Source organism: Furipterus horrens, unplaced genomic scaffold (genome assembly GCF_987537825.1).
Source record: "Furipterus horrens unplaced genomic scaffold, mFurHor1.1.pri manual_scaffold_6, whole genome shotgun sequence".
In the NCBI taxonomy this organism is placed as follows: domain Eukaryota; kingdom Metazoa; phylum Chordata; class Mammalia; order Chiroptera; family Furipteridae; genus Furipterus; species Furipterus horrens.
Window position 1 is genome coordinate 143,667,888 of NW_028327176.1, and position 25,605 is coordinate 143,693,492.

The following is a 25,605-nucleotide window of genomic DNA, read 5'->3' on the forward strand; positions in this document are numbered from 1 at the left end:
AAACAAAGGCTTGTTCAGTCCTCCAATATGAATGTTTGTTTTACTACAGTAAAATATCTAATTGAATTTGGAAAATTGCTCTAGTGTTATATTTGGGTAATAAAACATATGAGGTTTTTTGTTGTTTGTAATGAACAAAATGATGCAATAAAGTAAGCACTGGAATCTAGAGTAGGGTTTTGTTTTTCATTTAATACCAGAACAATTCTTGATCACATTAAGAATACACAGACTTGGAAAGGAGACCTTTTCTTTATGCCCAGAGTGAGTTAGCACTCAGCTGTTTATCAGTGATAGAGCTTTGGTAGGTTTTCTCTTGACTTCCAACTAGTATATAAATGATCAGTTGTCTTGCCCTAGAATAACTAACTCTGACTTATTCTGCTATCTGAAATGTGAGAGAACCCATCATCTTTAATAGAATTTCCATTCTTCTCTCCTTTTGATTCATTCATTATTTTATACTTGTTTTCCTATGTGTATTCTGATTTAGAGATATTAAGAAATATTTATTCCAAAAATAAACCTAGGTCAGGATACATATAGGAAAACAGAATTATGATAATGTTTAAAAATATATACAACAGAAAAAGATACATAATTTTAACAAAATTAGTAGATGAAAAGTCAGAGCAAAGGTAAAATGAAAATATGAAAATTAAGAAGTCATAGTAACATTATTGGACAGAATGTATTTTTTTAATCCTGTAACTTCCCTTGTCTCAGAGATTTACCTCATGTTTGGATCTCAGTTATTGTAGAAACTAATTTAAGAAGGAAGCAAATGCCTTCGTTCTTGCAAATGCAGCAGCACATTTAATAGTAGTCTATTTTATGATTCATCAAAATTTTCAGAGATTCCCAAGCATTGACTAATGATGAAACTCCAAGGAAATGGTATATGATCTGGAGAGCAGGCATAGATGGGCTTAATCCAGTATTTGACGTATCCAGAAAAAAGGATGGATTTATCAGTTTAGTCTTATTTATTTGTTTATTTATTTAAACTAACAGCTTTTACTAAATACTGAGCAACCGTAAATGTGAAGTTTCCTGTTTGGAAGCTTTGAAAATTTGTGGAGCTTGGAGTTAACTAGATTTTCTGTGAGACAAATGGAAGGCAGTAACTGACATACATACCTTAAGGCTAAGGTGACATCTCCATGCAACTCTTCCTCAAATCAAAAATGCATCATTTCTTTCCCAATTATCATCACTAACTACTCTTCATTGATAAACAGCTATATTAAAAGCATTTTCTGTTTTCAGAGGGGGAATTGACACATCTAATGGCTTGAAGTTCTAATTTAAAAGTCTTAAAATTAAGAGCATGATATTGACAAGGGCTATTAATAGTCTAATATTGACAAGGAAGTGTGAAATAAAACATAGTGAATTGCAATTGGTGTATTAATAAAATAAAAATACATTTCTTTATCTGTACGTTTTGAATAACAGTGATTTACATCTGCTGCTTTAATATCAGGAAAGGAAATGTCTCTAAACTGTTGAAAAAAATCCTATTGGCCTTGTACTTTACAGCACATTTTCCCTAATTGAGTAATACCTTTCATCAAAAGGAAACAGTGTTCCTCATTAGGGTATTTGTGGTGGACACATTAGAAATATAATGAACTAAGATGTGCTATCTCAGGTTTGTGTCAAATGAAATGTTCTGTTTAATATGCAACAGAATAAGCTTTGCTATTGGAAACATTCAACTAATAGCATTTTATCAAGAGAATTAGTTCTGAAGTTCCTTCAGTAACCACTAATCTTCTTTAACTATGGAGAAAAGACTTAGTTTGACCCAATTTTAATGTAACCTTAATATTATAGGCTAATTCTTTATTACATTCTACTATTTTTTTCTCCCTTGTCTTGACATATTTCATGTAATGTGTACCTTCAATATCAATATATTTATTTTATTTTTTATTTTTTACTTCTTAGGCATTAGCTATGGGAATGATGACAGAATATTATCATTATATCTTTACTACTCTGGTAAGTAATTTCTGAAACTTAAAGTTGATTCTCTAAATTATATTATTAGAACTTTCTAGAATGGGAAATAGGTTTTTGAGAGAGAAGAAATAATATAATGACTAGCACTTTTGTAGTTATATTGTATATTACTCTGATAAGATCCAGGAGGAATTATCATCACAGAGAACTAAAAATTCTTGGTGGGAAGCTGATGATTTTGAAATAATATCATTTCTGATATTAAACTCAAAATATTGTCTTATTTTTATACTGCTTTAGAGAAAATAATAATTTTAAAGTTAGTTTGCTGGGAAATCAATGTTTTAAAAAACAGTAGATTTTAAATAATAGATTTCAAAATGAGAATAGAATAGATTTTAAAATTAGTTTGTTTAGAAATCAATGTTTTAGAAAATTCTTCTGTTGTTAACTCTATTCACTTTACAAAAATCACATTTATTGAAGCTGCTGTTTTAGTAGATTAAATTTACTGTTTTGTTTTTGCCTGTGTTTAGTTGGATTTTTAAAAAGTCAATGTGATTTGATTTACAATTAGCAAATTAAATGTTACCTTAATATTTTGTCTTGACATACCCACCATAAATTTTTTTTCCTTAGTATGCATGAAAATCTGACTTTACCATTTTACCAGAACTACTAGCTTTTAGCTTTATTTATTATTTCACATCCTGGTTTTTCTTTATTAAAAATATAATTCAACTATATACATTTAAAGATCTAATTGCCTTTATTGAACACTTTCTGAATGGAGCAGCATCCCATCTATCAAGTAGAGAGGAACTCCGAGGAACTGCACAAAAGGCATTGAAAGGCAGAGAGGTGGTGGAAAACAGAAGTCGTGAATGAATAAATGGGTTATTTCAGTCAAGGTTACCTCCCATTGTGGGACAAATGGGTATATTTAGGCAGATTGATTACCTCACTGGTGCTGACCAAGAAATTACAGACAGACTGATTAAGATGACATTCTTGGGGAAGATTGAAACTGCTTTAGGTTAGGTACTAAGCCTTGGTTTGGTGACATGTGCTTTGCAAAAGTGACTCCATTTCAGACTTTTTCTTTTTAATATCTCTCTGTGAAACAACTGTATGACTAACTCTGATGTGCTATCTCTATATCATTTCCCACTAGGAGACTTTGTGACCTGTAAGAGACTTAGTTATAGGCAGGTTGAGAGGAAATGGAAGCCTTTACTCATTTTAATTCTGATGAAACTCAGTTTTACCATAATCACAAGATTTTAGGAAAATCAAAAGTATAAGAAAAAAACAGAAAAACCTAGTTTAAGATGTATAGAACTCAGCCTATAATTGAAAGCCATTTTTGGTTTTGTTTTAACCAAATGTTTCTAGTGTTATTTATTTGTTTGTTTGCTGTTATTGTCTTTCATAAGTTCTCTTTTGTAGCCAAATTGATATAGATAAGTCTCCTGAACAGGTTTTATGTTTTCTAATTTTTGTCTCTACTGGCACTTGGAATGGCTTATTTCCTTTTGCCTCTCAAAACCGTGGCCAGTCTTTGATGGCATCTCAGATTCCATCTCTGTTATGCAGTTGTTTCTGACTATAAAAATTGAAAGTCATGTGTCTTGCTTCTGACTTTTGCTGATTTCTACCTTTTTACCCCTTAGCATAATAAATGTATACTCCAATACATTATGTGTATACATCCCCTTGGCTTGATAGCAAACATTGACAAATAAAACATAAAGGTCTGTTATGTGTTTTACAAAACAGAGCACAGGTCAGAACAACGTGAGCTGCTCTCCACTGAATTTTATTCATATCATCTAGCCTGTATAGTTGTATGGATTCAAGACAAGTTGTATATAAGACCAATGGCATCGATCTTGCCTCGGTTCTCATGTTGTCTGTAAGATTAGTTCTAAAGAAGAAAAAAGTCCCACATGCTTCATGTTCTCATAGTGACATCCAAATCCCCTGATAGCTTTGGTCTCCTATCTCTTGGGAAAGCCGAAGGGCAAAGCCAGAGCATTCATGTGTAGAGACAGGAAAGAATGAATTATATCTAAAGGGTGAAGTTGTCAGATGGAGTGTAAGATAAAGGGACTGCAAGCATTCTGCAACAAAAAAGCCAGTGTTAACCATTTTTTCAGCTTTGATATAATTTTATTTAGTTAGAAGCCATACTTTATGACCTGTTTCTTAAAAAAAGAAAGACAAAAACAAAACATAAAATGGCAATAATCAGCCTGGGAAATAAGGCATAGAAATAACATCCTTATTGCACACCTTCATTGCAGCATTATTTACAATAGCCAAGATTGGGAAACAGCCCCAGTGTCCATCAGTAGATGGGTAGATAAAACAACTATGGTATATTTACACAGTGGAATACTACTCAACTGTAAAAAAGAAGACAGGTTTACCTTTTGCAACAGCCCAGATGGACCTGGAGAGTATTATGCTAAGTGAAATAAGCCAGTCAGAAAAATACAAATACTATATGATTTTGCTCATATTTGGAATCTAATAAGCAAACTGAACTAACAAGCAAAATAGAGACAGACTCATAGAGAACAGGCTAACAGTTCTGGGTGGGCTGGGCAATGGAGATATCGAGCAAAAAGAAAAGAAGACTCATAGATGCCAGAAAACTGTGTGGTGAGGGGTAAGGGGTGTTGGGGTGGAGGTGGAAGTGGGTATAAGGGGGGTAAATGGAAATGGAAAAAATACACCTTTAGTCAGTTAAAAATAAAATCTTAACGCATTATATTTAAAGGCAAGCTATCTTTAATGTGGAGAAGAAAACTTATGTAAATCTTAAAGGTGGTTATAAAGAGCCTGTTGTTTCATTGGTTGGATTAGAATATTATTAGAATATGTAAAGTATGATTATATATATGCTTACATTGGCAAAGTAAAGTATATATGTTTTTGTAAAGTATATATATTTGCATTAACCCTGGCTGGTTTGGCTCAGTGGATTGAGCGTCGGCCTGCGAGCTAAGTGTCGCTGGTTCGATCTTCCAGTCAGGGCACATCAGAGAAGGAAAACTCTGACTCCAAAAAACCTCCGCTGCCTTGCGGCATACCTCTTCAGGGGAAGGCTAAGGGAGTAAACCCCGACAGAAAATCCGGAGCCAGAGTCCCTAAGGCGGTTTGACGTTGAAGTCAACACTGGCAACTCCTGCGGCGCACCTGAAGCCAAGCTGTATCGACTCCGTCTTTCCCTTGGACCCTTCAGCTGCGAAGAGAGGGGGGGGTCTGCTGCATGGGCAACAGCAGACCCTCCATATCACCCTGCCCAGGCTCTGTAGCTTCAGCTTCACTGGAGAGGACACTCCAGCGTCATCGCAAGATGTCGATTCAACACGGGAGGAGACAGATACCGTGTCACTCCCGAGTCGGACTGCACAGCCATTCTCAGCGGTGCAGATAGACTCTTAAGAAGCTACACCATCGTCTCTCGAGACGGACGGCTGCCGACGCTGATATATTTGCATTGGCAAAGCATGAGGATAGTCTATTTGAATCTTGGTGATTTGTGATGTTTAACATCACTTGAGAAACAATGTTAACTATCCTAAAGGAAGTATGAATAAGTGACTATTACAATTATATGTGCCTGTGAATATACTCTGTTGATAATAACATGAAAAAAAATTGTCTTTCAGGACCTCTTCGCTCTTGATGTAGAACCCTACCGATACAGCGGCGTTAACATGACAGGGTTCAGAATATTAAACACCGAAAATACACAAGTCTCCTCCATCATTGAAAAATGGTCAATGGAACGGTTGCAGGCACCTCCAAAACCCGATTCAGGTTTGCTGGATGGATTTATGACGGTATGAATACCCACTTAAAGATCAGTTTATATGTTTCTAAGTAACATTGCATATTATTATTAAATCATCTGGATCCAAACTTTGGTTTAATTTTTTGCCCTCAAAGGCATGATATAGTACTATTCAAAATAATTCTTTTAACACTTTTTATTTAAGTATCTCAAGAGGCATTCCTACTATCATTAGAATACTACAATGTAGTGCCATGTATATAAATTAGATACTGAAAAGAAGACATTGTCTGAGAGTTTGCCTTCTGATTTTAACTACCAAGATATGATTACTCCTTAACATGTTGGTTTCTGATATACGTTGTCATATAGATGAGTTACATCACACAAAAATCTCCCTTGAGTTTACTCAATTTTAATAGAATTTTAATATTAAAGAAGTCTAATATGCTGCAATAAAATAAGTGCCTAGCAAAAGCTCATGGAGTAGAATGTCAGTGTTAGAGAAATCATTCCCACATATCCTCTAGTTCCATACCCCATCCCTCAAAATCAGACAAGAAAATATAAAACAACAAGGGAAACCTTTCTAAGCTTGGATTTTAGTGAGGGCCCCTTCACTAATAACAAAAAGAGTTTCCTACATGGCCTAATGGGAAAATAAAACACAGAAGCACAAAAAGGTGACAAGATTTCAATATTTAGGAGACTTGGTACGTATTCAAAGTTAAAACAACTCTAACTTTTATAACTATACGTATTGTTTTAAAGCAACTTAATATATTTTATAATTACATGTATCTAGAAATTTGTCCATTTCTTCCAGATTGTCCAATTTGTTGGCATATACTTGTTTGTAATATTTTCTTACAATCCCTTGTATTTCTGTGGAGTCGATTGTTACTGCTTTTATTTCTGACTTCATTTATTTAGGTCTTCTCTCTTTTTTCTTCTTGATAAGTCTGGTTAAAGGTTTGTCAATCTTGTTTATTATTTCAAAGAACCAGCTTTGGTTTTCATTGATCTTTTTTTTTTTACTTTATTTTGTTTATTTCTGCTCTGATTTTTATTATTTTCTTTCTTCTACTCACTTTGAGCCTTTTTTTTTGTTATTTTCCAGTTCTTATAACTATAAGGTTAGATTGTTTATTTGAGATGTTTCTTGCTTTTTGAGGTAGGCCTGTAATGCTATGAATTTCCCTCGTAAGACTGCTTTCACTGCATCTCATAGATTTTGGGTTGTTGTGCTCTTACTTTCATTTCTTGCAAGTTATCTTTTATTTCTTGATCTCATGTTAACCCATTCATTGTTTAGTAACATGTTTCAATGTTTTCAAATTTATTGAGACTTGTTTTGTGTCCTACTATGTAGTCTATCCTAGATAATGTTCTATGTGAACTTGAAAAGAATGTATATTCTGCTGTTCTGAGGTGAAATGCTCTCAAGATATCTATTAAATCCATGTGATGTAGTGTATCATTTAAAACTGCTATTTCTTTATTGATTTTCTGTCTGGAAGATCCATCCATTGATGTCAATAGGGTGTTAAAATCCCTACTATGACTGTATTTCTGTCAGTCTCTCCCTTTATGTCCATCAAGATTTGCTTTTCATATTTAGAATATAACTAAATATAACTAAGGTTATATTCTCTTGGACTGTTCCCTTTATTATTATGTAATATTATTCTTTGTCTCTTATTATAGCTCTTGTTTTGAAGTCTGTTTTGTCATATATAGGTATTGGTACTCTAGCTTTGTAAAAATTATTATACTCATTTTTAGAGGCTTAAAACTAACCAAGAATCATAAATCACACTTGTCATTTCAAGTGCTAGTGTGTACTTAGAAACCGGACTAATGCAAAAACTGTAAAAGAAGGATATATTCTTATGTAACTTTAGCTGTTTATGCCACTGCTGCCAATGAAATAAAAACCAAGTGCAAGACACATATATAATTTAAAATTTTCTAATAGCGATGTTAAAAACATAAACAAAAAACAAGAAAAATTAATGTTACTATCTTATTTCATTTAACACATATCAAAAATAACTATTATTTAAACATGTAATCAATATAAAATTATGACTGAGATATTTGCCTTTTTTTTTTACTAAGTCTGAAATTTGGTGTGTATTTGACACCACATCTTAATTTGGACAAGTCACATTCCAGGTGTTCTATACCCAAATGTATCTACTGGCTACCTTTTAGGATGTGGGGATTATAATATATTATTTAAACAAATTATAAATGCCTGATATATTCTCATTGAATCTATTTTCTAAAAACTGAATTATTAATACAGTTTATGAAATAGTTTAGTACTTTGACAATGTTTACATTTCCTAGGTCATTACTGCCTGCTTTTAATGTGTCAGTTTCAAGTGGAAAATTTATAAGCATTAATACAGGGGTTGGAAACAGAAGGTTAATAATAAATAAATAAATAAATGCATATATATCTAAATACATAAATACAAGAGTAAACTGTTTCATGTGCTCACAACTGTAAACCTACTTTTGCCCACCCCTGTATTCCTCTATCCTATTGTGTAGAAAATATTTGCCTATTATGGTTGTAATTTTTTTCATTAATCTATTCCTGGGTCTTCAGAATATGTTTTTAATGTTATAGTGAAATAAAAAAAAATGTAACATTTTTTTCTCTCAGAAGAAGATTTAGTAATAAAAATTGACTACCATAGAGACTGTGAGAAAATTGTTATCCTCAAGCAAACACATTTCTGATATATAAAATGACATTTGCCTTCTCTTAGTGAGAAAAGTAACCTACCAGACTTTGAAAAATATTTTATATATGTAGTAATTTTTTAAAAAAATAGAAGAAGGGAAATTTTACTTTTTACATCAAAAGAGAGGGCTGATTAGTTCTGCTATTTTGGTCTTAATCTGAGGTATATTGTATATTTGAGAAATGTTTTTAGAAGGACATTATGTAAATAATTTAGATATTTTACTCTAAAGTACACCCATATTGAAAATAATATATAGCCTGGAAAAAATTACACATATTTTATTCCCAGTTTGAAAAGAGTTAATTGAACTTTTGAAACTCAATAAGACAAGGTCATTTTAAAACATTATAGTGTATACTATCCTTTAAATTGTTATTTTAATTATGTATATCTTTTTTCCATATATTCTTTCTAGCTCTTTTACCCTTTAGCTTCTGGATCGATATTTTGTCATTTATTATTCAAAACCATTATTCAGTGGTTTAAGAAAAGTAAATCAGTGGGCATCATTACAGTCTTAACAATTTTATACTCTAAGACTTTCACTGATAGGTCCAAGGATTGGTGTGCCCTTTGTTTATCAGAATCACAAAAATCATCCAACTTTACCTGGTTCTCTTTGTATTTCTATATGACTCCCTGAATGAATCTACAGTATTCCCTTACTTATCATGGGTATTATATTCTAGACCCCTCCGCAATAGGTGAAAATCCACGAAGCAGGAACCTTACATTTATTTTAGTATTTATATATATTTTAAGGCTTTATAAACCCTTCCCACACACTTATAAACCATTCCTAGTCCCCTATTAACCTTTTCCACTCCCTTGTTAACCTTTTCCACACTTTTATAAACACTACTTATGTTCTTAAACATATCCTACACTCTTAAACCTACGTAACTTTAACAACATACGTAGACAGTACTGCAAAATCCTGAGATATAGTGAAGAATTTGAGATAAATAATTAAATATATTATTTTAAAAAATCCCATGATACAGTGAGGCTGTGATAAGTGAACAGCAATATAGGGAAGAACTACTGTACATGTCATTCCCTGAAACAAAGTACTCTCTGACTTCTGGTAACTTGTGGAAACAGTTGAAAGATAGATAAATACAAAGGAAGGTGTATTGATTTCTTATCCAGGGACATAGTGACTGTTGGAGAGAAATACACGCAGAAGATGATACTGAGCAAAGAGAGAAGGTGTTAGGAGGAATCAAAGCTGAGGTTCTTTCCTTCTAGCTATGAGTCCACTCCTCCTCAATTCTTCCCTTTTTATGAACTGGCAAATTTTGAGAGAGAAGTGATAGAATAAACGTTGCACTGGTAAGAAAATGAGCAAATTAGACTATTGAAATCTGTAGAAAAATTTTAAATGTCACTATTCTCTTTAGTAGAACCATGAAATGCTTTTCAAGTGGCATCTTGAGAAAAACATTTTAAGTTATCGCACAGATAATTGCTCCTTCATCTATACATTTTTGAGTTAGTAAAAACTATAAGTATTTAACCAAAAACTTTTGTGAATATTTTTTAAATAAATGAGCTGAAGGTGAACTTAATTGAACACTTTTGAAAAACATTTCTTTTTAAAAATGTGTACCAGCTATTTATTTTATTATATTTAAGTAGAATAAGGAACAAAAATGTTTTGGAAGAAGAGATGAAGTTCGCTATTAAAATAAATATTTCTTTCAAAATACATTATGATTGATTATATTTTTATAATTTCCCTTTTGGAAAATTGATAATGTCTTTAAAAATATATTTATTATATAACATTATATAATGATATAAGGTTATATGTAAAACATTTTTATGTAATGTTAATTTTAATTATAAAATGGTGCATGGTTATTACAAAAGTAAAACCAGTATCAAATATGTATAAAAATATTGACAGCCCTGACCAGTATAACTCAGTTGATTGGGTGTCATCCCACAAAGTGAAAGGTTGCTGGTTCAATAACTAGTCAAGGCACATGCCTCGGTCGCAGGCTGGTCCCAGATTGGGGCACTGGCAAGAGGCAACTGATTGATGTTTCTCTCTGTCTCTTTCACCCTCCCCTCCTCTCTGTAAAAATAAATAAATAAAATCTTTAAAAAAAATGCTGGCATACTTATGCCTTGCATGAACATTCTTTTTCTTTCCATTTAAGATTATATTGTAAACATTTTCCTAGTCATTAAATATTTAGGAAAAGATCTTAATAGGCTATTTCCACCATACATGGCATCAGAAATTTAAGAGGATTCTAGTTGCAAAAGAAGTATAGGCCTGCGTTGTGGCATTGACAACTTTCCCTTCAGTAAATTCATGAGATCTCAATATTTTTTATATCTCCCTTGTTTTTGCTTTTTGTGTCTCTATGGTTCTGCCACACCTGTTACATTGTAAGGTATTCATCAGTGCAGGGTGGCCCATTTCACCACATTGTGGCACTGTATGTGGGGGAGGGGTCTGAGAGGGAACAATGCCACTTGCTCAGCACTTGTCCTTTTTCCAGGCACGTCTCCTGCTTCCCGTATGGGACTGGCATCCCTCTAGCTGTTGCCCTGGCCATGGTTCTGAGAGTGGATGGGTCTGCAGATATTCTAGGACTGTGGGAGCTTTTTAAACAAGCGGACTCTGCTGAGAGACTGCCAGTTTCTTCCTCTGCCCCAACCCCCACTGGTTTTCACAGTCAGAAGCAATGAGGCTTTATTTTCATTGGCACTGGAACCTTGAGCTTCATGGTCTATTCTGGTGCTGGGAGCACTCCTCAGGTGTTTCTCCCTATTTTTTTAATATGTTACTGCAATTTCCACCAGCCTGCCGCTGCCGCCACCACCACACTGCGTCCTCTCCACGCCAGCTCTTCCCCTACTACCTGTCTGGATGAGTATTTCCTCTTTACATCTTTGTTTGTTGGACTTCCATGCAGCTTGACTCTCTGGAACTTCTGGTTGTCTCTAATTTTGAGGTAGTTGTATAACTTCTTAGTTGTGGAGGGAGACGCAGTGTGTCTGTCTAGACCTCCATCTTGACTGGGCGTATTGTATAAATATCTTTCTTAACTACATTTTTTCACCCCCCAAAGCTATTCCTAAATTAAAGCCCTAGTACTCGCTCCCCTGATTGCTTCAAGAGTCTCCTCACTAATCTTACCAGAACATTGCTCATGACTCTTTGAGCGATGATCTGGCTCATGATCTGGGTCCTGCTACTTGTCTGGCCTCATATTTGTCTACTCCCTATTCCACCAAGCCATCCATCTTGCCTTTGACATGTCAGCAGAGCTGATGCACCTCCTCATTTCAGCACAGGATGTTCCCATTATTTGAACCACCTGCGCCAATTAGAATGCATGGCATAGTCCTACTTATGCTTGAATTTCAGGTCATCTGTTACCTTTTCTGAGAATTTGCTCTAAATACTCCAGACATTTTTACTTGTGCTCTGACATATTTAACCCGATGTTGAAATTTAACTCTGGTATTTTGGTTTGTTTTCATATCCCTTTCTTAACAGAGTAAGCCCCTTTGAGGCAAGAACTAGGTTTCATTATTCTTGAAGCCCCTGTACCTGAGTGCCTGGTGCAAAGTAGGTGCTCATAATGAGATGAAGAGCATCTTTGAATAAATATGTGTTAATTTATTTTAATATCACAGCTATAACCTAATCACTATGCCTTCTCATTTCCCCAGATATATTCTGGAGAGACATTTTTTTTTTTTATTCATCTACTTGAACTTTATTATAAAGATTCCTAATCATGTAGAAAAATGCAATTAAACTAGTCTCAATTGTTTGTTAGAAAAATAAACAACAAAAGCTTATAAATGCTCTTGATTAAACAGCAAAATTTTAGTGACTTAGAAGAGTAGTTGCCATTCTTTTTTGCAAAATAGGAGAATATTTTTAAGAGATGCAAGTGTTTATGTATTTGACTTCCAATGTCCTTCTAATAATTGTTTATTTTTAACAAATGAATATGGCCTAGATTTTATAATTTCTTTCATAATTATATCAACATAAATTTATAAATCAATATCATCTATACACAATTTACAGGAAAGTGTTAGCCCATGTACCATGAACTAAGCATGCACAAGTGATTATCTGTTATTGTAAAAAGATTTACCTTCAGAAAAGTCAATGAAAATAGAAACATAGAAGAATAAGGTGTGGCCAGGCAGGATTTCATTTATTGCTCAAGTGCAAGTCTGCCTTTACTACTATGTGCTTATCTTATTTAGCTACAGCTATTTTCTCAATTCAGTTGAAATGAGAATAATCATGAGACTTTGCTGAGCAGTGAATCAAACTAACTTACCACTTTTTAATCAATACAGAAAAGCATTTTGAATAAGTTGGTTTTATTTTATATTCCACTAAAACCCTAAAAGAAAACTGTAAAAAAATAGCAAAATAATGAAATAATTATTGTTTCTTCAATTAATTTTAATTGTGTGTATATTGTGCATAACACTCAAGATTTACTACCAGACTCTCAGGATTGGGTGATAAAGACAACACCATTATTGCCTCACAGAACCTAGGGAACTGACAAAATTAGAAGATACTGAATGTCTTACTGATCACATCTCCCATCTTCACTGGTACAAAATTGTATTCAGATTGCATTATTGATGTCTTCCTAATTTGGTACTTATTTGGTTGATCTAATTCCCTAATTCTTCCTTCAAATTTTTTTTTTTTAATTTTCCATGCTATTTTATGATAGTAAGAGACAGACCTGAAGTCGCCAGGGTTTTTGCATAGCTTAGTATTTTGCTGAAAATTTTATAACTTCTAACAAAATGTATTATTGTAACTGATAGTTTTATTCTTGTCTTTATCACAGAAGAAATATTTTGGAGTCCATTTATAATCAAATAGGAAAAATATTTGTATAAGATATTTCCAAGCATGTAATGAAGTCATAAATACATTTATCCATTTGTATATAATTGATTTAATGAATAGTAGAAGGACGTGGAGTATGTGGCATGAGTAACAGAATGGCACTTTATTTTTTCTCCTTTTATACATATTAATCTTCTCTAAGGTACTAAGTTGCAAGTTAAATATGAATATAAATAACTTAGGTGACCTAACAACTCCTATTATTTTATTAACATAAAACATCCATTTAATTGCCTTTACTCATTGGTTGGTTAACTAATCAACATTTATCTAAAGCTGATAAAGAGATGGAATTTCTATTTAAAAAGTGTTTACATTCAAAATGGTAGTTGCAATGAAGCATTTGCTTTGTTGTCATGTTACTCTTTAGGCCTAGTTTTAAACTTTTGCTTGGTGAAGTTGAGGTTGAATCAAGAGACTTTTTTGCCCCTTCTACTTTGAAGAGCAAAATTTATCTTCCAAGCATTGAACTAAAATCATACAATACAAACTTGTAAAGGATAAATGCATTTTTGCTCATAGTTTTCTTTACTTCCTTTTAGATTTTTATTTCATATTTAAATATAGTTACATATGGATATAACCAATCAAAGATGTATGAGGAAGTCTAGTGAGAGAAATTTCTGTTTTCCAGGAAAGAGGACTCCATAAGGGACATCAATGACAAGGACAGATAGAGAAGGGAATGGCCAGTGCTCTGACAGGAGGGCAAAGTCCAGCATTGCCAGCTAAGGACTGATAATAGTCTAGATTAAGGATTTCACATATATAACAAGTTAGAGACTGAAAAGAAGACATTACTTGATATTTGTCCTTCTGATTTTAACTGCAGGCTTTTTTGTCATTTATATTTAAAAATTAAAACAACTGGAAAAATGCAAATAAATAACATATATATTAATATTAGTATTATAATAATGATATTATAATATTGATATTAATATAATAAACAACAATCATAACTAATTTTTATGTAAATATATGCCACAGTAGATATCTTCTTCTTTCTGTTTTTAAATTATCTACCTATGTACACCACCAACACATACATTGTCTTGCCTATTAGATGCAAAGAATTACCTGAATCTATTCTTAAAGGTAGGAACATACACATATATAAAACATGATTTTAAGGACTCTAGGATGTAGAGTAGCCCTAGGAAGTTTGATCCATATTATGACTATGTGTCAATTCTGAGTATAGCTCCATTGTGTGTTCTCTACTATATAATAGCCTATTTATGAAATACATTTAATGCTTACTACATCCTAGCGCTTTCATTCCATCATGACAAAATTGTGGGGCAGATATAACCTCATTTCATATATGCAGATATGTAGAATATGTAAGTTATATAAAGAAAGATCCCTGGAGTATAACCAGAAGCAAAGATAAAGAATCCTTGAGAATCCAGGGGTAAAAAGTAGAGCATAATGAATTAGAAACCAACAAAAATGTTACATTTAATGCTGCTTCTTCAACTTTAACATACAGGGTTTCACATCAACTTTGGGTGAGATCATTGGTCTAATAAACATTCCTATTTCCTTCCTAAATAAATTTAACAAACAGGTCACGAGGCAGCATCTGAAATGCATTTCCAACACTTTCTCATGCTGTTACTTAATAGCTTTGAGTGTCACTTGTCAAATAGAAATAATAAATTTTAGCATGTTATCTTAAGGCTCTAATAAAGGCTCTAAATTAATAAATAAAAATATTGGAAACCATCTTGGGGGCTTTTTATAATTAGGAGCTATATTATTGCTTCCTATTAAACTCTCAGTGACTGATAATATAGAACACATTTTGACATGGTGATTATAATTTGAATTATCTAGTCATATTATTTCAGCATCATTTGCAATTTCTTTTCTGCAATCACACTGTAGTAGATATTTGGTGTGTGTATGTGTCAGATGGTTAACTGACATAAAAAATTTAAGCATTCATAAAGAATCTACTTAGTAGTTAAATTAATAGTCTTAAAATGAACCCAATCACAATGGTTTTAAATGTGCTACTAGAATTATATAGCCCTATTTAATGTTTTTAAGTCTTGGTAGAAGTTTATGAAATGGTATGTACCATTTATTTCCTCTCAATGTCAGGTCACTTCCTTTTTAGGTCAAGAAAATGGTTTCTTGGGCAGAAAATTAAAAGATGAATTTTGCTTAGGCTTTTTGTTTGTTTTTTAATGCCAGCTGTAGAAAACTGCTAAATCTATCCTATCGTAGAACCAGAAATTTGGGATGAGATTTGAATGAGAATCACCTGACTATTGAAACTGAGGTCTGCTTATTACATTCTTTATAAAGTCCTAGTTATTTAATATCTCTGAGCTTCATTTACTTCATCTCTTTATTGGAAACAATAACACATTATTGTGTCACTATGAAGACGAAATGCATAGATACACTGCTTAAAGATGGTGTCAGGCAAACAGTTGATCATCCAAAAATGGTATCCATTTTCTTCAAGGCAAATACCATTTCTGAACTTTAGTGTAAGTGCTATTTCTGTTCATAGTAAAGTTCATCACTCATCCAGTCTTTTAATGCTTCATTGTACAAATGTGACAATTTACTAAAAATGCAACTATTTAAATACTATGTTAAAAATATCTAAGAATAGGTAGTTGCCAACTTTAATATGCCAGGCAAGATTAAGTGAATGGATGAGCATGAATCAGGGATAGTTTTAGAATCAAATTGTTGATGTTCATTTCATGATGCCAGTACCTAAGTAATTATATTTAAATTAGAAAGACAGTTCTTCAAAAAGTGTAGCCTGTGCATTTTTATTTACGATATAAAAGGACAAAGAAATGATCAAGAATTTACTGTGATGCACTAATTTCCAAGATATGCTTGGCCGATACTCTCAATTCACATTATTAAACTAAAAGAATATTTTAGACAAAATGAAATGAGTTTTAGGATGAATTTGCCCTAGGAATATTAGGTATTCTCTGGCTTTACTGTGCAAAGAGGAAATATTATGTTGATCTTTCATTTGCCTTTCTAAAAGAAGTCATAAATATTTTATTCATTAATCTTCAGAATATCCCATGACAAAATTAAACCAGAAGGGAAAAATAAAGTTATTAAACACACACAGATATTAAAATAACAAATCAGTTCTTCATGAAAAATTCCTGTGTATTGTTACACATTAATTTATTCTCCAAACACTTACTGAACACCTACTATATGTAATAGGTGGTATTAGGCCATGAGCATGATAAAAATATATGTATATATATAATGATGTCTGCCCCTGAAAAATTATCAATCTCTAGACAGAGTAAAACACAGCCTTAAAATGCCAACATGTACTAACGAATTTATGTAGAAAATAGTATATTCAGAAGGGAGTTACCTACTTTTTGTTTAGGGTAAATTGAACCTCACATAAAGTAACAGCTTGAGAATATTACATGCCCAAATTAACAGGATGAATAGTTTTCTTTCTTTGTAGTTCCCTCACTGTACATGGCCAGAAATCCAGCATTCTGTGATAAGTCCCAGAAACTCAGATTTGATCAGCTTGATCAGGCTAGTGGATGGGACTCCAGGCTCCATTGTAGGGTTCTCCACAAACAAGTGCACTCTTCAAGCTGGAGAATCCCACAGCTGCTACCAGGTGTGAAGCACTCCAGAAGTGGCACCACAGTCCCAGAGCTGTTGCCAGACTTGGAGTTTTGGTATTTCTGCTGAAAATGTGGCGGTCATCTTATTCACCCACGCTTCTTTTGCCTCTAGTGTTAGAGACCATTCTTGCCAGCTGCCTCTGTATGGATTGTCAGTCACCACTGCAACTAGGGCTCAAGTTTATTCTCAAACTGGCCTGGATTCCCACCGTTCCAGCTTTCAGCTTCCTGCTCTCTAGCTCTTTAGTTTACCTCAGAAACATGCACCTGGGAACCTGCCCATAGTGTCAGCATGGCTGAGTTAGGAGCCGCAGATCAGTCACAGGTTGTTTGCAGACCCAGCCCTCCCCAGTGCTCTCAGGTCGTGTCTAGACTGTGTTCTCTCTCCGCAGCTGATTGCTTTCATTCACTTGACTTGACCTGGGCAGCCTTAGGACCTCAGAAGTATTTTGGATCAGATTCTTGATTGTTTTTTTCCCTAGGAATTTTGCAAATTTATCCACCTTCTCCCCAGCAACTTTCAAGCCACTGATACTAAAGAATAAAGGAAAGAGAGGTCTCTGTAAAACCAAATGCACAGTAGCTGTAACCACAGAAATGCTATAGATTTGGCTTTCATCTTCTTAAATAGATATATACATACATATACAAGGAAGGGAGGAATGAGAAAACCTACACCAAGAGTATTTAATATTTGTCTTTATAAATAGAGCTAAATTAGTAATGTCAATTTTATTTTGTTATTATTTTAATGTCACCAAGTACTGGGTACATCTGCCATGGTGTTATAAAAATTTGACAGTTTGGAATGCTTGGGAAAGAGATTTTGGAGCAGATAATGCAGTAGTGCTTAGGCTGGACCTTGAATGTGAGTTTGAACAAAAAATAGCATTTTGACAAGACTAGATGAGAGCAGAAAGGCTGAGCTGGGAGAAAAGAATGGAAAGCCATTCAATCGTTTAGAATATGAGAGTGCAATATAAGTAATATTTACCGTTTACCGTGTATCTACTCTGCAAAACATTATGCCATTTATGGTAGTAGTTATATGAAGATATTCTAGCCTTACACTATCTCTGATTCTTACAAAAAAGCTCACTTTACGGATGATGGGCCTGAGGCTCAAATATATTTAGTACATTGTCCAAGGACATTTAGCTAAGTAGGTGGAGGCTGAGCGTTTAATTCTAGTCCTTTCTACTTTGTGGACTTGTGCTTTTCATGTCCTGCCCTGCTCCCAGAAAGGCTCATCTAGAGACTCTGTGCAGGTGCATCAGACTCGCTCCAGGCACAGGCAGGAAACTGTAACTCACATCAGTGGTAACAATAAAACAAATAGACCCTAGAGGGCTCAAAGACATGATTGAAAGGGAAGACCAGTTTGATGTAGGAATGGAGACTCAGAACACAAGGTTAAGAAAGGAGAATAAGAAGACAAGAGAGACCTACAAGCCTTCCAGCTTAGATGTCTGGAAAGACACTAGTGCATTTAACAAACATTAGGCTGTCCAGTGGAGGAGGTGGCTTGGAGAGGGGGCCGATAGTGATTGCTAACATGGTGATGGTAGTACCTACACAGAGAGAGTTCTGTCAAAAACTTAGAAGCCAGAATATAGTTTCTTACTGCAGTGAGAGGTAAGGCCTTAATGTCTTTTTTTAGAAACAGGGAAAACATCCCAGAATCTATTTCCATATGTTTGCAACCCTTCATAGAAAAGGATCTATCCCATTTGTTTGGCCACTTAAACTAAGCAACCCTGAAAGTGAGAAAATTTAAGTCTTATTGAATGTCAGTTAAAGAATTACTGCATTTTTTAGTCCTTTTGTTCCTCAGTAGTTATGCCAGAACAGTCAGAGTCTCCACACCAAATGTGTCTTGGGTCTTGGGACTATGCCCTGGAAAACAGATTTTAATTTGTATTCTGGTCCTGGCTTTCAAGGAAAATATTGCTCCTGCTAAATGTTGCCTTTAAAAATCAACTTCTCAAACTCCATTCTCAGCTTTTAAATATTTATTCCGCTCTCCATAGTCCTTAATTTATCAAAGGGAAAAGAAAAATGAACGTGATAATTTAAAGACTGTGAAATACCTTTAAAATATGAACTGCTCTAGCCTGTAAGGCAGGCACACACAAATTTAATTGACAAAAAAAAAATGCATGGTTTCTAGATTTGAGACTCTACTAGACTAAAATTTAAGTAAATTAAAAACAATCAAAATCACAAGGTAAAAACAGATGTTACTCATTTGTTCATTTTAAAAGCATTGTGATTATTTGGCATTACTTAAACTTTATTGTGTAGATTATGCATACTGTAGAAAATTTTAAACTGAAAACATGTGGGAAAATATTAAAATTTTCTTTTCATTACAACACCAAATACATAGAATTACAACTAACATTTTAGGGACCAGTGGAAACCTTCTTGACCTAATTTTCTTAACTGATTAATGAGAGTAACCAAAACTCTTTATACCTGGGTTAAAATAAACTAATTTCCCGGTAGCCTGAAAATTCCCTCCTAGTAATTTACTCTATCATGCTCCCATTGTTGAGTATTCTGGAAAAAAAGGTTAGTAGAGTCTCTTCCAAAAGCAGGTCATGCTTGTTGTATTTATTAATGAAATAATTCATTTAAGTATTGCTTTAAATAATACAATAAAAGGGCAAAACAAAAACTTGTTTTTATGAAAACTAAGATGATTACTTTGTAAAACCTGATAAGGTCAAACCACCTAAGAAATTTTTTATATTAATGTGAACAAGACAATTTTATAAGGCATATTCTGCACATAGTATGCTTTACAATCCTTTATTCTTCTTTCAATTAAAAGAAAACAAAGTTGGAAATCATGGATAGTTCTTTATATTTGAGACTTATGTGAAACAGAAGAGAAATTTAAATTTGCTGACCCTGGAAAGGGTCTTGGCTTTACATTAATATACTTAGGGATAAATTTATAGTTAGATGATTTACATTAAAATACAAAAATAGACATATAAGCTTTAATTAATTATCTTAATTGACTGGCCAAATATTAACTTTTGTTTACTTTGGAAAAGAGGTCATCTATATATTTATTTCCATTGATTTTTCTTTGTCCTCATGCATATTTCATTAAAAATAGGATCATATAGAATTCACCATTTGTAAGATGTCTTCTTGAAGTTAAACTAATATTTATTTAAAATATGATATGTCTCAGGCACTGTTCTTAGCATAGGGATATAGTGGTAAACAAGATAAAGTGTAAATTTATCTTTATCTGGTAGCTAGAAGAGATGAATGAAAGAAAGTAAGTTAAGGCAGAGTGATTAGGGGTGGGAAGGGCTCTTTAGCTGGGGTGTTGGGAGGAGATAATATGTGGGACTGACTTAAATGTTGAGAAAAGGGTAGCCATGCAAAGATTTATCACAAGAGCATCCTAGGAAGAGGGAACAAGTACAGACTCCATGAGATGGAGAGAAGCAAGTTGCATTTGAGGGAAAAAAAGGTGACTCTTCAGGACTATTTAGAGTAAGAAAGAAAAATGACAGAAGACCAGAGAAGTGGTCTTGAAGGAGATGTAAGTTTGGATTATGATGTTATTACTGTAGAAGAACTTGAGTAAGGGGAGGGATATAACCTGATTCCAGCATTGGGATGATGTCTGTAGCTTTGGTGTGACAATAGAATGTAGAAAGCAAGAGTAAAAGTGGGGAGTAATGCTGATGACATAAGGCAGTGATTCAGAGTCGTGTTTTAGCAGTGGAGCTGGGAAGAGCAATCTGAGATATAATTTGCGGTGATGTCCACAGGATTCATTAATGAGTAGATCTAGGGTATGGGGTAGAATCAAGGAGGATGTAGCAGTTACTGTCAGCTCCTTACCCATATCCATCTGGCTTTATGGTTTGGAGCGCCCAGAAGAATTGTGGCTGCCAATATCTACTCCTCTGTGTCTAAGGACTTTTTCCAGAAGGCTGCTCTGTTCATGTGTCCAACAGGCTGGAAGTACTGGCAATCAACATTTCTGTCCCACAGCTAAAAGCAGTCCCTTACCAGTGGGAATGGATGTATAAATATCCCAGCTTCCTTAGTCTTACAATGAGATAATTCTGAGACATGCACCTTATATAACTTCCCAACATTTCCCTGTGAAATCAAGCTCCATTTGCACATTATAGTAGCTGGCTTAAAAACTATTTAGTAGCTGCTTTTCCTTCCCTTTTCGCTTCTTCCCTTCCTTGCTAGTGTTTCCTGGAATACCTAAATAAGCTATTTGTACAAAATACTTGTTTCAGGGTCTGCTTCTATGTGAACCTCACACTGAGATATGAACACCGCGGTTTTTAAAGTCTAAGAAAGTTGATGAAACTGGGTCAGATACTGAAAGTGTAGAAGAGTTAAGAAGCTTATTTGGGAGTAAAAAACATGTGTGCCCTTGTTATGCGTTATGTTCGAGTTGCCTACTAGACATGCAAGTGGAGATATTTTGTCTTGTTTTACACTATTGCATTCTTTGTTAATTTTTAGAGAAAGATGAGAGAAACATGGATTTGTTTTTCCACTTATCTATGCATTCATCATCATATCTACCCTGATAAGGAATTGAACCCACAATCTTGGCATATTGGGACAATGCTGTAAGCAACTGAGCTATCTGGCGAGGGCCTCACTACTTATTCTTTGTGCCTTACTCGTCGGCAGCCGTCCGTCTCGAGAGACGATGGCGTAGCTTCTCGAGAGTCTATCTGCACCGCTGAGAATGGCTGTGCAGTCCGACTCGGGAGTGACAATCCCTGCCACACTTGTTACAGGTGAAGGCAGATGGCCGTTGTTGCTGCTGTTGACGCTGCTTCCGCCTCGATCTTTTCTGGACCGCCTCCTCGTTGCGCGCAGCCTCTGTGCGTGACGTACCTTGCCTGACCGCGAGCCTCCAGGCTAGGCGGTCGTCTGCTTGAACTTCCCATGTGTTGAGATTGATGGAGCATTGTGTCATGTCCTTTTTGCAGATGTCTTTGAACCGCAGTTTGTGCCTTAACAGTATAAGATACATGGTAGGCACTCAATGATTGTTGAATAAAGAAAGGAATTGTTTGGAGAATGAACGATTTTGAGATCAAATGTTTTTTGTGGTTGAAACTCAGGTGAAATGTCAGGGTTAGAGTACAGATTTGTGAGTCAATAGGACATAGATAATATTCAAAGCCAAGGGACTAGACAAGATCACCTGGGGACACAATGTGTGCAGAGGCAAGAAGAGTGTCAAGGAATAACTTGAAAAGCAAGAAGAAGAAGAAGAACCTCAAAGGTGATTGAGGAGAGGTGTGTAGTAAGGTAGAAAGAAAATGAAAAAAATCTGATTTCATGGACACCTTGAGGAGAAAGTAGAGAATGACAGAGGGGTCAGTTATGTCAGCCATGCTGCTAACACTGTTCAAGTATGATGGGGTGAGAGAATCAGTCATTAGATCAAAATACACATGTACTCAAATGTACAAATGGGTATTAGACTTAAATGATCACTGGTTATTAGAACAAAAAAATTTTTTTTAACAATTTATGTATGTATGTATATATTTATTTATTTATAGAGAGAAAGGGAAAAGAGAAAGAGAGGGAGAGAAACATCACTGTGTGGTTGCCTCTCACACAGCCCCAACTGGGGACCTGATGGGCAACCTAGACATGTTATGTGTCCTGACTGGAAATCGAACCAGCGACACTTGGTTTGCAGGCCGACGCTCAATCCACTGAGCCATAGCAGCCATGGCCAGAAAAAAAAATTTTAAATATGCTTTATTGATTAGGCTGTTACAGTTATCCCAAATTCTTTTCCGTTTGTTCCCCTCCACACAGTGACATCCCTCCCTCCAGTTGTCCAGTCCCCCTTAGTCCATGCCCATTGGTTGTGCATATAGTTCTTCTCAACATCTTCCTGTCTACTCCACTCCCTCCTACTATGCTTCTTAATTCTTGTACCATCTCCCTCCCTTTTCCCCCTTCCACCTCCCTGCTGACCTCCCCCCAAAATGTTCCCCATACCTATAATTCTTTTCCCACTCTCGTTGCCTACTTAGTTTACCTCTGTTTTGATTCCCTAGCTTCTGCTGTTGGTTGTTGTGATACAGTTTTCATTTTAATGTTCATAGTTTTGATCCTCCTTCTCCCAAACAAGTCCCTTTAATATTTTGTATAACAGTGGTTTGGATCTGATGAACTCCTTCAGTTTGACTTTGTCCTGGAAGCACTTTGTGTGCCCTTCTATTCTGAATGACAGCTTCATTGGATAGAGTAATCGTGGTTGTAGGTTTTGCTCTGTATTACTTTGAGTACCTCTTCAGGGGAAAGGCTAAGGGAGTAAACCCCGACAGAAAATCCGAAGCCGGAGTCCCTGAGGCGGTTTGACATTGTAGTCAACACCGGCAACTCCTGCGGCGCACCTGAAGCCAAGCTGTATTGACTCCGTCTTTCCCTTGGATCCTTCAGCTGCGAAGAGAAGGGGGGTCTGCTGCATGGGCAACAGCAGACCCTCCGTATCACCCTGCCCAGGCTTTGTAGCTTCAGCTTCACTGGAGAGGACACTCCAGCGTCATCGCAAGATGTCGGTTCAACACGGGAGGAGACAGATACCGTGTCACTCCCGAGTCGGACTGCACAGCCATTCTCGGCGGTGCAGATAGACTCTTAAGAAGCTACACCATCGTCTCTTGAGACGGACGGGCATGGGCAGTGGCGGACCCTCCATATCACCCTGCCCAGGCTCTGTGGCTTCAGCTTCACTGGAGAGGACACTCCAGCATCATCGCAAGATGTCAATTTAACACGGGAGGGGACAGGTGCCGTGTCACTCCCGAGTTGGACTGCACAGCCATTCTCGGCGGTGCAGATAGACTCTTAAGAAGCTACACCATCGTCTCTCGAGATGAACGGCTGCCGACGACGACGACTTTGAGTATTTCTTGCCACTCTCTTCTTGCCTACAGAGTTTCTTTTGAGAAATCAGCTGATAGTCTTATTTGGACCCATTTGTACGTAATTCTCTTCTTCTCTCTTGCTGCTTTTAAGATTCTCTCTTTATCCTTAATTTTTGACATTTTGATTATAATGTGTCTTGGTGTGGTTCTCCCTGGGTCCAGGTTTTTTTTTTTTTTTTTTTTGTAACTCCCTGTGCTTCCTGGACCTATAAGTCTATTTCCTTCCCCAAGTTAGGGAAGTTCTGCTTCATTATTTTTTCACATAATTTTTCAATTTCTAGTTGTTCTTCTTCACCTTCTGGTAACCCTATGATTCAGATGTTGGCCTGCTTATAGCTGTCCCATAGGTTTCTGAGCCTCTCCTCATTTTTCTCACTTTTCATTTCCTCTTTCTGCACTGGTTGACTGTTCCTTCCCTATGTTCCAATTTGTTGATTTGATCCCTGGTTTTCTTTCCCTCACCTTTAGTTTCATATTTGTTTTCATTCATTTCAGCAGGACTAGCCTTCATTCTTTCCCTGTCTTGTTTAAGATCCGCTGTTAGGTTTGTAAACATTCGTATATCCAAAGCTCTGAGCTGTGCCTCAGAAAAATGTCCTGTCTGCTGAGTCGTTAGATTAGATATTTGCTGTCTGGTCAGCTGTGTGATTGGGATCTCTATCATGATCTGTGCCATCCTGACAGTTTTGTGTTTACCTTTGCTTCCTGGGCAGGGCTGTGACACCTCCTACGCTATTGGAGGTGAAGCCCCGTGCACGCGTCACAACTGGGCGACCCTTCTCACCACACTGTGGTGTTTTGCATGGGGGCGGAGGTCCAAGATGGATTCCTGCTGTTCACCCTTCTCTGAGAGACTGGGAGCCTCCTCCTCCTTCCCCACTCATTCTGGCCTTCATAGTCCAAGGCTATGGGGGTTTGCCTTCCTCGGCATTGGAATCATGAACTGACATGTTTGGTCTGCAGCCAGGGGTGCTCCCCAGGTATTTCTCACCTCTCCTTAAATACAGGTGTCTGTGCTTACCACTGTCCTGCTGCTGTCCCTACAGTTGCCACAACTAGCACAGCTTGACCTCTCCGCCCCGGTTTCGCCCCTCCTACCCATCTGGATGAGCATTACTTCTGTTGGACTTCCATGTAGCTTTATTTTCTGGAACTTCTGGTTATTTATGGTTTTGCGGTAGTTGTATTCCTTCTTAGTTGTAGGGGGAGACAGAGCATGTCAATCTAGGCCTCCATATTGGCCAGAAGTTGTTGTCTCATCTTGACAGGCTCCTGTGTTCATTTGTCTCTGTGTTTTAGGTAGAGCTGTCGCTCCTCTTATGTTGTAAGGGTCGGAGCCTTAAGGATTCGTCAGTACAGAGCGACCTGTTTCGTCACGTTGTGGTGCTGTATGTGGGGGAGGTGCCTGAGAGGAAATAATGCCTCTTTCCCAGCACTCGCCCCTTTTCCAGTCACTTCTCCCACTTCTGTATGGGACTGGTGCCCCCCTAGCTGTTGCCTTGGCCATCGTTCCCAGAGTGGGTGGGTCTGTGGGTGT

General features: G+C 35.8%; 1 protein-coding gene across 1 annotated transcript in view; it reads left to right on the top strand.

Annotated features, from left to right (window-relative positions):
- GRIK2 (glutamate ionotropic receptor kainate type subunit 2) overlaps positions 1-25,605 on the top strand; it is a 432,031-nt gene that overhangs the window by 85,551 nt on the left and 320,875 nt on the right. The window contains exons 7-8 of the mRNA XM_090280821.1: positions 1,954-2,007; positions 5,649-5,822. Of these exons, the coding sequence (XP_090136947.1) occupies positions 1,954-2,007; positions 5,649-5,822 (228 nt within the window). The remainder of the gene's footprint in view (positions 1-1,953; positions 2,008-5,648; positions 5,823-25,605) is intronic.